The following is a 13,665-nucleotide window of genomic DNA, read 5'->3' as shown; positions in this document are numbered from 1 at the left end:
GTGGCAGAAAAACTCAAACCAAAACAACTCAAGAAATACAACTTACTCAAACCACGACCAGCAAAACACTAATAATAATCAATACAAGAAACCACAAAATACATATCAACCACCCCACCACAATCCACAAACTCATCAAAATAGCATTTCCGCACCAACATCTAACCCCCAAAACTACCACACTACCCCTACAAATAACTTCCAGCAACCACATTTCACCCCCATCATACCACCAATAGACCATCATGAAAGTAGAATTTCAAGTCTTGAGGCAGCCATACAAGCAATTGCTCAGTCCACTCAAAGCTTGGTCAAAATGCAAGAGAGAAATGAAGCTACCATGAAGAGCCTTGAACGACAAGTGGGACAATTGGCCAAACAAGCTGAACGGCCAACCAATGTTCTCCCAAGTGATACAATCTCCAATCCAAAGGACAAAGGAAAAGCTACAAAGTGGGAGGAGTGCAAAGCAATCATAGTGGGAAGTGAAAAGACTAGGGAGAAGGAAGCCATCAATCAAGAAGAGTACAACAGAGAAGTTCCACAAGAAGAGACAGAAGAGAGAAGTGAAGAGGATAGAAAGACCAAGAATGCAAAAAGCTCAAAGAGAGATAAGGACATCCCTGAAACACAAATACAAGAAAAGAAGGAAGGGATGACGCCATATATCCCCAAACTTCCATATCCTCAAAGATTCAAAAAAGAAAACGAGGATAAGCAATACTCAAAGTTCCTGAACATATTCAAGACACTCAGCATCAATATTCCTTTCTTAGAAGCACTTGAACAGATGCCATTATATGCTAAATTTATGAAAGAAGTGCTAACAAAGAAAAGACCCTTGAAGGAAGGATAGATTATTGAAATGACAATGGAGTGTAGTGCTATTCTCCAAAGAGGTCTACCAGAGAAGAAGGATGATCCTGGAAGGTTTTATATACCTTGTACCATAGGAAACATAACTATTGAGAAATCATTCTGTGACCTTGGTGCAAGTATAAACTTGATGCCTCTATCTCTTATGAGGAAGCTTAAAATTTTTGAGCTGAAACCCACTCGAATAACTCTTCAAATGGCTAACAAGTCCATTCAACAAGCACTTGGAGTTGTAGAGAATGTGCTGGTAAAAGTGGGAAAATTTCTTCTCCCAGTTGATTTTGTCATCCTGGATATGGAGGAAGACCCTAACACTCCCATCATCTTGGGGAGGCCTTTTCTTGCTACGGGCAGAGCATTGATAGATGTTGAAAAAGGGGAATTGTTGCTGAGAGTGCATGATGAGCACCTAGCATTCCATGTTTTTAAAACCCCACATGAGCCCACTCAAAAAGAAGAGTGTGCAGAGGATAAGGCCAGAGATCAAAGTTTGAAGGAGGTAGTCAATGAGTTAACTCCAAGACTTCTACATCCATGCTTGAAAGAAGTGGAGATGGTGCAACAGACCAAAGAAATCAAGGAGGAACTAGATCCAAAACCCCCAGATGAGAACCTCAACATTCCAGATAAAGAACCACCAAGGCATGAATCATCTCCTAAGAAAGAAGAGAAGAAGAAGAGGCCAAAAGGGTGGAAAAACAAGAAAATCCCCACTGAAGGCTTTTCACCAGGGGATAAAGTAGTGTTAAACACACAACCAATGAAGATGTCTCCACAATTATTTGAATATTACACTGTGAACCAGGTCCTTTCACTTGAACACTTAGAGATCATCAAAGAGGAGACTGGAAGGAAGTTCACAGTAAGAGGAGAAAAGTTGAGGCACTATGATTTTCAGCCCCCATGATCAAAGAATGAAGGATGTCAAGCTAGTGACATTAAAAGAGCGCTTGTTGGGAGGCAACCCAACCTGAGGTAGTTCTTTTTTTTATATAGCTAGTTCAATAAAAAGGTTAAGTAGATTCACCTGTATTTTAAGGAGCTAAGTTTGGTGTTGCACACCAAAACAATTTAAGGAAGAATGAAGGATTCTAAGTTTGGTGTTCCACCGAAATCTCATTTACAAACACATTCTCACCTTCTGCATAAAGGGTTGCTAGCTCCAAGCAATCAGATGAATCATTTAATCATTGTCTGTTTCTAGTTTTTAGTTTTATTGCCTTTAGCAAAGACACAAGGATTTCACATGTGGTTAACTTGATGCATCAGAGGCAGTGGCGAGGGACTAAGTTTGGTGTTCACACACCAAAGTAAGTTCAAAAGCCTATAAGAAAGTCTTGCACACTAACCAATTACCTAAGGGCTTGAGAAGCAAGCAACTTTTGAGAATTGTGCAGGGAATTCACTACCATTTGAAGACACTATGCATCATAACTCAAAAGGGCACAGCAGAAGGAAGGACAAAGGAACTGCAAACCAATAGGTTGTATCTACACTTAACTCTTGCTGTTGAAAAATGCTTTGACTTGTGTCTTGCTAAAGTGTTCATCTAGTACAAGTAGAATCACTCTTAAAATAAGTAAGTTAGTCTAAGTGTGTGCTTGTGTGTTTACTTTCACTTGACAAAAAGCATGCTTTATCCCCTGCATTTTCAATTCAATAAAAGAAATGTTTGAATGTGAAGTGAGATAGTTCTCTGTTAGATAGAAGTACAATAAAAGTAAGTGGTGGTATGTATGTGTGATTGTATGATAGCTCACTTTTAGTGAATAAGAGAACTAGGATGTCTCCTCTTAAGTAGAAAGTAGCTACTGTCTATGAACCTCAATCGAATAAAAATCCTTGGTTAGAAAGAAAAACAAAAAGAAAGAAAAAAGGGAGAAAAAGAAATAGCCAAAGAGTGGCAGAACAAAAGAAAACAAAAAGAAACAAAGCTGGACACCAATAGCTTGAACTTTAAAATATATGCCTGTGGTGTCTTTGTACTAGGATCTGCTTGGATTAGTAAGCTCTTAGGAGTGCATCAACACTCGGTGACTTGGGTTAACTAATCCGGGATCATCAGCTGAAAGTCCACTATCAAGAGCAACCTAACTACAAGGCATTTAGTAACCCAAAGAGGTGCTGGGCATCAATGTTTTAAGAAGGAATGTGAGCCAAGTGTCTATGGTGAATAATGTGTCAAATATAAAGAAAAGAAAATGAACTTGCTACACATGACACTCAAATAAAGCTTATGAACAAAGTAATAGCCAAGGATAAAGGAATAATGAGAAGTCATAGTAGTATGTCACTTGAAGCTTGAAGGAGACTTTCTAGGCCTAGGAGTCAATAAGAAGTGAGTATTTGCATATCCACACAAAATCCCATGAACTATCAATAATACTTTGCTAGCATGAACATCCTCTTCCATTTCATTCTTTCTTCTCAATAAATCTTTTCTTGCTTGGGGACAAGCAAGCTTTAAGTTTGGTGTTGTGATGACAAGTCATCTTAGCCTATTTTAACTAGTCTTTTTCTCTTGTTTTCATTAGAATTATGCACTTTCTTGAGCCACAAGCAAGCCAATTAGGTAGATTTTCATGTTTCCCTTGATTGAATCAACCATGTATGAATTCATGCTATTTCATGAGGTTTTATACTATAATTGTCACATGTTATGAAAGAATGAATATCTCATGATTTTAAGCATAGCTTTGATGTGTTTGGTTGATTAATGATAGGTGAAGAAAGCTTGGAGAAAGGTTGAAGCAAGAAGGAATAGCTAGGAGTAAAGAGAAGACAATGGAATAAGTGAAATTGAACCAGGAAGCAAAAAGCTGGACCTAAAGTTAGCCTCAAACTTTTGCACAAAATTTTGGGTGAAAAGTTAGCCCCAACGTTAGCCCCTAACTTGGAGGCTAACGTTGGCACATGAAAATCACCCCTGGGCACCAAAAGTTTGCGCCAACGTTAGCCCCCTAACTTTGAGGCTAACGTTGGCATGAAGAAAACCTCCCTGGGCACCAAAAGTTTGCGCCAACGTTAGCCCCCTAACTTGGTGGCTAACGTTGGCACATGAAAATCACAAGGGGAGGAGCAAAAGTTTGCGCCAACGTTAGCCCCCTAACTTGGTGGCTAACGTTGGCGCCACAAGTGCACAAGGTAAGGCCAACGTTAGGGCCAAAGTTAGACCCCTAACTTTGGCACCAACGTTGGTATCAGATGGGTATAGCTGCTGATATGAAAAGTTTGGGCAAAAGTTAGCCCCCTAACTTTTGCTCAAACTTTTGGTCCAACTTTTGCAAAACTCCAACCCGGTTCAATTGGTTCACTTTGGTTCTTCTCCAAACTTCAAGAGCAATCAACCAAGGCCTCTTTCAACCCAATTCCACCAAGAGCAAAGGCCCAACTCAAGGCTTGAAGATCATTGGAAGAAAGTGTATAAATAGGATAGAATTCAAGTTCTTCGGGGAGCTTTCTTTTTAAAATTTTCAGAATAGTTTTCGGAGAGCTTTGGATATTGAGTGATCTTTAATTTCTTTGTCTTGGGGAAGGAGAATTCACTTCTCTTCCTCTAAGTTTTATTGCTTTCAATTTCAATTACAATTGTCTTGGATCTTGGGTTGGAGAATTGAAGAAATTCTGTTTCAATCTCATCCTTGGATCTCTCTGTTTCTTTACTGCTAATTGAATTTAATTTCTGTTGATTGTTCTTCATCTACTCTCTTTACAATTTACAATTCCCTTGCAATTGTTCTTGTTGGATCTAGGAAGGCATTGAGATCTAGACTTGGCTTTCTAGTCTCTGGGTCCTGAGATCTAATTTCCCATTTCAATTCTCTGTTTACTGCTTTATATGTTCATTTACTTTTCTGTTTCGGATCCGATTCAATCCCAATTCCCTTTTACTCTTCTGTTTAATGCAATTTAACTTTTCCTTGTTTAAATCCAAGCCCCAATTCCCTTTACAATTCCAGCCGTTTACATTTCTTGCATTTTAAGATTCCGCTATTTACATTTCTTACATTTTAAGTTTCTGCTATTTAATTTCTTGTTCTTTAAGATTCAGCAATTTAATTCCCTGTTCTCTTTACTTCCATGCAATTTAATTTCTGCAAATCACAAAACACTCAACCAAATCTTGATTCGCTTGACTAAATCAACCACTAAACTAAAATTGCTCAATCCTTCAATCCCTGTGGGATCGACCTCACTCCCGTGAGTTTTTATTACTTGATACGACCCGGTGCACTTGCCGGTTAGATTTGTGTGTTTTGGGAAAAATTTATTTTTCACCAAAATACTCATCAGTCATCCCCTGCATCACTGGCACCACCTGAGAAATTACCATGTTCATCTTCTCTGCGAGCTGTTGGGTCACCAGAACTCACCACCTTCATCCTCGTCACCTTCTTCATCACTGGCATAATAACGGGCACAATATCCATTAGAGCTGTTCTCATCCGAGTCTTCCGCTTTGGCTCCGAACATCTGCTTGAAATCCATCGGAGTTATCGGTTCACAGTTCAAGCCTGAAAACATGAAAGCGTGCAACAAGTTACGGTCAATCACTCTGTCCATGAAAGTTCTTGTCAAATTAAACTACAAATTTTAAAAAGCCAAACAACCATGAACACACACCACTGTAACGGACAACACCCTAATGTCTCATGCACAATCAACTACATCATAAGCTCGGGACATCCGTTTCCCTCATGATTAGATCTTTCCTTCCAGTTTCAACATCGTGGAGGTTTACAGAGCACTTAACACATTCAAATCCCACACTAAATCCCCCAACAACCACTCAGGACCACTATTTGCAAGCTTGACTACGGAAATTGTTCTTCTAATAGCGGTTGCCACCGGAAAAAGTTCACAAAATATTTGCACACAATTCTTTCACCCTACCATCTCAACTAACATCACAAGCTGGGCTCAACTCAGCAAATAGAAAGAACTTGCGTACGACTAAAAAATGCAACCGAGAACTCAAACCTGAATAGTGGGGAGCACAATCACCGGCCAGATCTCCACATCAGACGGCACGGAGGGCTCACTGCATCCTTCAGCGTGGGGAGCTCGTGCAAGGAACCGGTCCTACCCCTCGGCTTCAGATCACACGCACCCATGTTCCACAATTTACACAACGGCTGCAACACAGCTTCAAATCTCCGTTGCGTCTGTCACACGGCACCCAGACCTATGCAACTGTCGGCGGCAACGACCACTCTTCGAATCGAGGAAGCAGACGCGACAGCCGCATTTTCTACGGACAAAGTGGGTGGGGCTTTGGTTACGAAACTAGTGCTGCAGACTGTTTCCCTGACCATGCTCGACCGGCTGAACAATTCATCCCTTTTCCCACATTAACTCATAATTTTTTTTTGGAAATTGGCCCAAAAATCTTTTTCTTCCAAAGCCCACAGCCACAATGACCCACCCATCAATCCAATCCTGATTCCATATCTCTTGTTAATGAATAGTATCGGCTAGGCTCACCCCTTCTAAGCCTTCTAAGCCTACACCAAATCCCACACCCTCAAAGCCTGTTCCATTATAAACCGAACATCACACGTGTCCTCCCTCCAGGCACAAAAAACAAAATCTATGTACACCTTCCCCAACTTTCATCTGTACACTAGACCATCTCTAATCTAATTCATCTATCATGCTCGACCAATATTGTTCGACTGGTAAGTTATTCTGCCTTACTACCCTTACATTTCGCAAGTTAATTTCCAATGGCAATACGGCTTTATACTCATATACTAATTCATAAGGTGTGACTTAATTGATTCTCTTGGTGAACATCTGTAAGCCCATAACACTTGACTTAGTGTATTATGCCAATTCCGAGGCTGTCTCTCTATATGCTTTTTGATTAAATTTATTATGATTTTATTTGACTGCCTTGACTTGCCATTAGTTTGGGTACAATAAGGAATCGAATGTACAATTTTAATACTTCATAATTCAGCATATCCTTTAAAAGTAGCATAGAAAATATTATTTTAGAATTACTTGTTTTCTTTTATTGATTATAATTAGTTTTTAAAATTTTTATCAGGATTTATATTTTTTTTTTTTGCAATCTTGAGGACAATGTTGTTTTGAATGGTAGGATAATGATAAGATTAGTATTGGGTCTATAGTCTAATTAGAGAATTATGTTATAAATAGGAGTATGATGTAATAATGTGAGGTATCTATGAGATAATTAAAAACTCTACTTTTCTTCTTTGACTTTAATTTTAAGAATTTCTATTCTATTCTCTTTGAATTTCTACTTAATTCTCTATTTTATGATACAAATTCGTATCAAATATTTAAATACTCTTGTAATTTTTTTTAAAGACCAAAATACCTTTTGTTAAATTTAGTAATTGATTTATATAGATGAACAACTAATCAAATAACAAATGATATCATTATTAGTAATAAAATTTAATGTCTAGAGTAATTTTAGTGGATTGAACCCTAAATTTAATAGCTCTTTTGAATGAATGTGAAACTAACAAACTTCATCTCAAATTACTTGTTAATTGAAAAAATAAAATAAAATTGTTAACTTCTTCTAACTATTTGATATTCCATAATATGCTAAATTAGTAAAGAGCACCTCATATTAAAATTAATATGATGAATAGACAAAATAAAAAATATTAGCAATAATATATTGACAAAAAATATAATTATTTATGTGACTAAATTTATTTATTATAATTTATCAAGTTAATCAAAATATAATTTTAGTTATTATTGCTAACGTTATGATAAGCATGTTGTTGGGTAACTTTCTATTTTACATTTTAGATATTCATATATTACAATTAAATTATAAAATAAAGTTAGGAAAATTAAAATAAAGCCTGATGCCTAAATTATATGTGTACAATTATACAAATATAAATTTTATGTTGATGAATAAATTATTGAAAGTAAATGCACCATATATATAGCATAATTTGTGTTTGCAGAGAAGATAAAATACGGAAATAAATTAATTTTTTTAGTATGTATTAATTATTTAACTTATATAATAATAGAATATGTTAAATTCTTAATAGTAATCATAATTGTCATTTATTGAAAATAAAGATTAAAAGTTATAATTAATGTGTTTGTAATTTTATAAAAGAAATTCTTAGTGTGTATTAATTGCTTAATGACCCTACTAATACATATATGTTTAGCCAAATTAACGTAAAATCAAAATGTTGTGAAATAAATAAATAAGGAAGAGAAAATAAATATAAAATAAAGAGATATAAATAAATAAATTTAGGGGAAAAAGATAAATATGTCCTGACTTTTTAAACTTTTGACAAATACATCCCTCACAAAATTTAAATACAAAAAAGTTCCTGACTTTAATAAACGGAGGACAATTTAGTCCTTCCGTCTATTTGCCTCTCATTCACCAAACGGAACTGGCTGACGTGGCTGAAACGGTGTCCAAGTGTCCGTTACGGTGCCACGCTGGAAGGGGAATAAAGTTCGAAGGACAAATAAGTCCTTGACGTCATTTTACAAATAAAGTTCGAAGGACAAATAGATCCTTGAGAATTTTTTTTTTCAAAATTAATAAACTTCTTTCCTAAATTCTCTCATCTACCTTTCTCCATTTTTATATTTCTCTCTACTATTTTTACTCTATATATAATTATATTTTATATTAGTAATTTGACAAATTAAAATATGTCATTCGATATTTTTTTACAATTAAAATATTTTAAATGTAAAAGTATACACATTAAATTATTTTAAATTTTAGATAACAAATGTTAAAATTAATTATAAATAATTTAACAAAAAATTATTCTCGTAATATTATTATGGATAAAAATACTAGTTCTAATATAATACACAAATGCACTAATGCTAACTTAATACATGAATGATGCACAAATGAACTAATGCTAACTTGATGCATAAATGAACTCATGCTAACTAATGCCACTGGTATGATGAAAACTGAACTAATGCAATTTAACATATTCTAATATAATACACAAATGCACTAAAACTGAACTAATGCAATTTAAGAAAAAAAAGTAGAACAGAACAAGCCTAATTTCTGCAATTTTAATACAAATAATTTAAATTATAGAATACAACAAGTTAACTAGATTTCAAAATACAAGCAGTTTATTCAATCTATAACATAAATATTTTTTTTACATTATAATATAGATCTAATTTGAATATTATTTCAATCTATAATTTAAATTGCAGAGTTCCATTACCATTAATGGGTGGCTCCGCGATTTCTTATGAGCGCAAGCCTCCCAAGTAATTCAGTTTTATAGATTTTTTTTCAGTTAACATAGTGAATGGAATTACAACTATTTCAACTATTTAATCAATTACTTCTTGGAAATGCTAAAAGTATTATTCAATTTTTTTATATGATACCGGGATTGATATTAAGAATATCAGCCCAGGTGTTAATTACACAACCTTGACTATCAACTACAGATTGATTGAAATTGAAACCATTTAAATTGAAAGCTATAGTGCTAATCCATTTTTGGATAGGCGCCAATATAAAATAAATACTCAATTCGACCTATACGAAATAATTTTTTTTATAAAAAAAACCAACTTTTAGCCTACATAAACTAAATTCTCATAATAAAAGCATAATAGAAGTATAATGAAAAAAAAATTCTCAAGGACCTATTTGTCCTTCGAACTTTATTTGCAAAATTACGTCAAGGACTTATTTGTCCTTCAAACTTTATTCTCCTTCCAACGTGGCACCGTAACGGACACCTGGACACCGTTTCAGCCATGTCAGCCAGTTCCGTTTGGTGTATGAGAGGTAAATAGACGGAAGGACTAAATTGTCCTCCGTTTGTTAAAGTTAGGGACTTTTTTGTATTTAAATTTTGTCAGGGATGTATTTGTCAAAAGTTTAAAAAGTCAGGGACTTATTTGTCTTTTTCCCTAAATTTAGTATTAATGTTCACCACAATTAATATCTCAATATAATAAAAATGATTCATATATATATATTACTAATATATGTAGTAATATATATATATATAAGAGAAAGAAGAGTGTTTATATATTATCATAGCATGTAAAGAAAGAGAAGAGTACTTTGTTATTGTTGTGTATATTTCCCGCCTCCTAGTTATATACGTACAATAGGTTTACATTTTCAAATCTCTTTAATGCACTTCATCCTTGAGAATATGAGTCACTCATAGTAAATGAGCATCCACATCCCCATTCTTATCACAATACAAGATGAATTTTTAATAGAATTTTAAAACTCCAAACAATAAGAGAGTATTGTAAAAGCCACCGTTCTTCCTAAGACTACCTTGTTCTCTGAAAAAAGAATTTTATAAGGCAATGATTCTTCTCTTTCTAGCAGCAGAAACTCAAGTTGACCCGGGATACGTGTTACCTCCGTGGCTTCTCACATTTTGTGTGTTGTATCTCAAGTTACCTTATTATAGAGGGAGAATCATATCTAACATATATCCCCAATTTTCTTTGGGGTCTTATTTTGGTGCAAGAAGGTGGTGCAATGGAAATATATATCGTACAGCAGAATATTCTTATACGGGAAATATTTGCCTGCTGGACAAAAACTAATTGCATAGAAGAAAACTGATGGTAACTTGTTGGCCTCAAACGAATAAGTGCTGCGGCATGTAAAATAGAATGCCCCCAAGCTGAAGTTGGGAGATTTATTCTCATAGGTAAAGGTCTAGCAATTAATTGGAGGTATTTAATAAGTGATTCTGCTAACCCATTTTGTGTGTGAACATGAGTTACTGGATGTTCAATGCTTATTTTGTTAGCCATACATCAAAGGCTTGGGAAGCAGGGACGGATCCATAAATGTTATCGTGAGGGGCCAATAACATATATAATATTAAAAAAATATGTAAATAAATTATAATGTAAGATGCATTACAAAAATATACCGATAGAGAATATATTTAAAGTACAAAAAAATATGTGTACTTTTTACTAACGAAGTGGTACACGTCGATTCTTCATATCATAAAATTCGTCGATAATAGAATCGGTATCAAATCTTTCAGCAATCTTCTTCTCAATATAAATCAAAAGATAATTAGCAAGAAATTCATCTTCTATTTTGTTTCTGAGTCTATTCTTCACAATATTCATAACTGAAAAAGATCTCTCAGTTATAGCAGTTGAAACAGGGAGAGTTAATACCAAGCGAATCAAACGATCAATCAAAGGATATGTTAAAGACTTTCCTGTCTTCGTTAATCCTTGACATAACTCCGAAATTGTGCACAAGTTAGTTAACTCAACATGATTAGGAACATCAAGTTCATAATGTTGAGCTTGCATTCTAATGTGAAATTTCTCTTGGTCACTGAAGTCGCCTGGATAAAATCGTTCTACTAATTCACATACTTTGTTGACACTGAAGAGCTTATAATTTTCTTTGGGATCTAAAGTTGAACTTAAAGTAAGCAATTCCACCATATTATCATTGAATCTTCCATTAATCTCTTGCAACTGTGTATCAATTCGAGCCAGAAATAAATTAACACGGTAATGATGCTCCACTGAAATTTGGTCAACAATTTTGCGAGTTCGGCCTCTTCTAGGAATATGCATTGCATTCATATCAGGAACTTCAACTTCATGTTTCTCACAAAATAATATAACTTCTTTTATGAAAGCTTCCCAACTTGATTTTCTCATTCGTTGGATTAAAGTCTTGGTAGTAGAAACCAGAGTTAAAGTATTCAATATGTCTTGATTTTTTCGTTGCAAAACTTGACAAAGATTATGACTAACTTCTAAAATTTTTCTCATCAAATGCAAAACAAAGACAAATTCAAAGGATGTGATAGCATCATAAGCAGCACTAGTATCACCACGAGTGGAGAAATTACCTTCTTCACTGCTTTTTTCAAGAACTTCACAAGTAGCATCAAACATGCATAGCAAGCTACGTACAGAATTCAAATGAGACCCCCATCTAGTATCTCCAGCTCTTTGCAAAGTACCAATTTGATTAAGTCCACTACCTGTCACAATTTGATCATTGGAAATTAAGAATGCAACATTATTTGCTTGAGCAACCCTTAACTGATCATGACGTTTAGGAGAAACAGTCACAACATTCGCAATTAGGGTAAGTTTTGAAAAGAATTGATGAACATAACAAACTTCTTTGACTGCAGAAATAAGTGCTAATTGTAATCGATGAGCAAGACAATGAATGTAATAAGCAAAAGGGCAATCTTTCAAAAATAGAGCTTGCAATCCATTCCATTCACCACGCATATTACTAGCTCCATCATACCCTTGTCCCCTAAGATTTTGAACATCAAGATTATGACAAGAAAGAACTGATGAAATTTCTGTTTTCAATGTCAAAGAACACGTATCAGAAACATGTATAAGATCAAAAAATCTTTCTTGAACACAACCGTGCTTGTCTACAAATATCAAAACCACAGACATTTGTTCTCGCTTTGACTCATCTCTTGCTTCATCAATAATTATACAAAATTTAGAATCACCAATTTCTTCTCGAATTGTTGCACGCATTTTTCTAGCAAAGATATGCAATATATCTTTTTGAACACTGGGAGATATATATTGAGCATTTCCAGGAGCATTTTCAAGGACAACATTATTAACATTCTGATTACATGAAGCTAAAAGCTTAATTAACTCAATAAAATTTTTCCTATTTAAAGATTCAGGACTTTCATCGTCGCCTCTAAATGCACATGCTTGAAATGCAAGCCATCGAATAGCATCAATAGATGTCTTCAACCTTAAGCGGTTATTTGCAATAGTTTCATCACTATGCCTATCAAGAACTTTGTCTATATGCTTAGAAATGAGCCATTAAATTATCACAAGATTTCACACATAAATTATGAAAAAAATTAGAAATAGAACCCTCGTGACATACAAATGCACAATTCACTCCATTGTTTACTTTCTTCCAATTACTAAATCCTAACTCTGAAAATACATTTTTTCCATGATTGCAAGCACCATAATGTTTACTAAACAAGTAGCAAGGCAAACAATAAGCAGCATCTTTTTCTGGTGAATATTCTAACTAACTTGAAAATTTCTTAAATTAAGAAGATTGAAAATATCGACGATGATTGTTATTACCAGAAGCTGGATAACTAATATTTGTTGGTTGGTATGGCCCAGCTATTATGTATGCTCTACGAATCTTATTACGTTCATTGACATTATACTACCAAATTGGACGTCACTTTTCTGGATCCCTTTCTAGTAAAGAGATATCAACATCTCTTTTTAATCTTAGAACTTTGGCTTCATGTTAATGTGTATTTTGAGTAAGACTAGAGAGTTCACTTACTTGAATCTTGTAAAATAAGATTAGAGGGTTGACTTGTTTGAACTCCAACATTATCAGCAGTTTTTCTCTTAAAAATTACATCAATTTTACTTTGCTTTCTCATCATAAAATGTTCTAGTTTTTTTTTATCTGAAAAAAAAATTCAAATAATTATATACTTACATGAATAAATAAAGTCTAAATATTTTTTATTAATTAAATATCAATAATAAATTAATAATATTTTTTTACTAAGTCACTATCAATTTTACTAAAAATAAAAAATAAAAAAGCTACTAGATAAATTAATAATATACACAGTCATACAGTACACAAAGATATATCAACAAGAACAATAGAATCTCCATAGTAACTATTTAAGATATATAATAAAAAATTTAAAATTTATAATATATAATAAAATGTACCTTGTATGTAGTTGTACCGTTGTGAGACAGTGGTCAGTA

General features: G+C 34.2%; 1 protein-coding gene across 1 annotated transcript; it reads right to left on the bottom strand.

Annotated features, from left to right (window-relative positions):
- Window positions 1-5,235: 5,235 nt before the first annotated feature.
- On the bottom strand, window positions 5,236-13,089 carry LOC112721853 (uncharacterized). Its single transcript, XM_025772877.1, has 3 exons — window positions 13,078-13,089; window positions 11,065-12,711; window positions 5,236-5,460 (listed from the first exon to the last, which is right to left on the bottom strand). Exons 1-3 carry the CDS (start codon window positions 13,087-13,089, stop codon window positions 5,236-5,238), a joined length of 1,884 nt encoding a protein of 627 aa, XP_025628662.1.
- Window positions 13,090-13,665: the final 576 nt, after the last annotated feature.

Source organism: Arachis hypogaea, chromosome 11 (assembly GCF_003086295.3).
Source record: "Arachis hypogaea cultivar Tifrunner chromosome 11, arahy.Tifrunner.gnm2.J5K5, whole genome shotgun sequence".
Taxonomy (NCBI): Eukaryota; Viridiplantae; Streptophyta; class Magnoliopsida; order Fabales; family Fabaceae; genus Arachis; species Arachis hypogaea.
The sequence above is the reverse complement of the archived record's forward strand: the minus strand, read 5'-3'. Positions and strand labels throughout refer to the sequence as shown.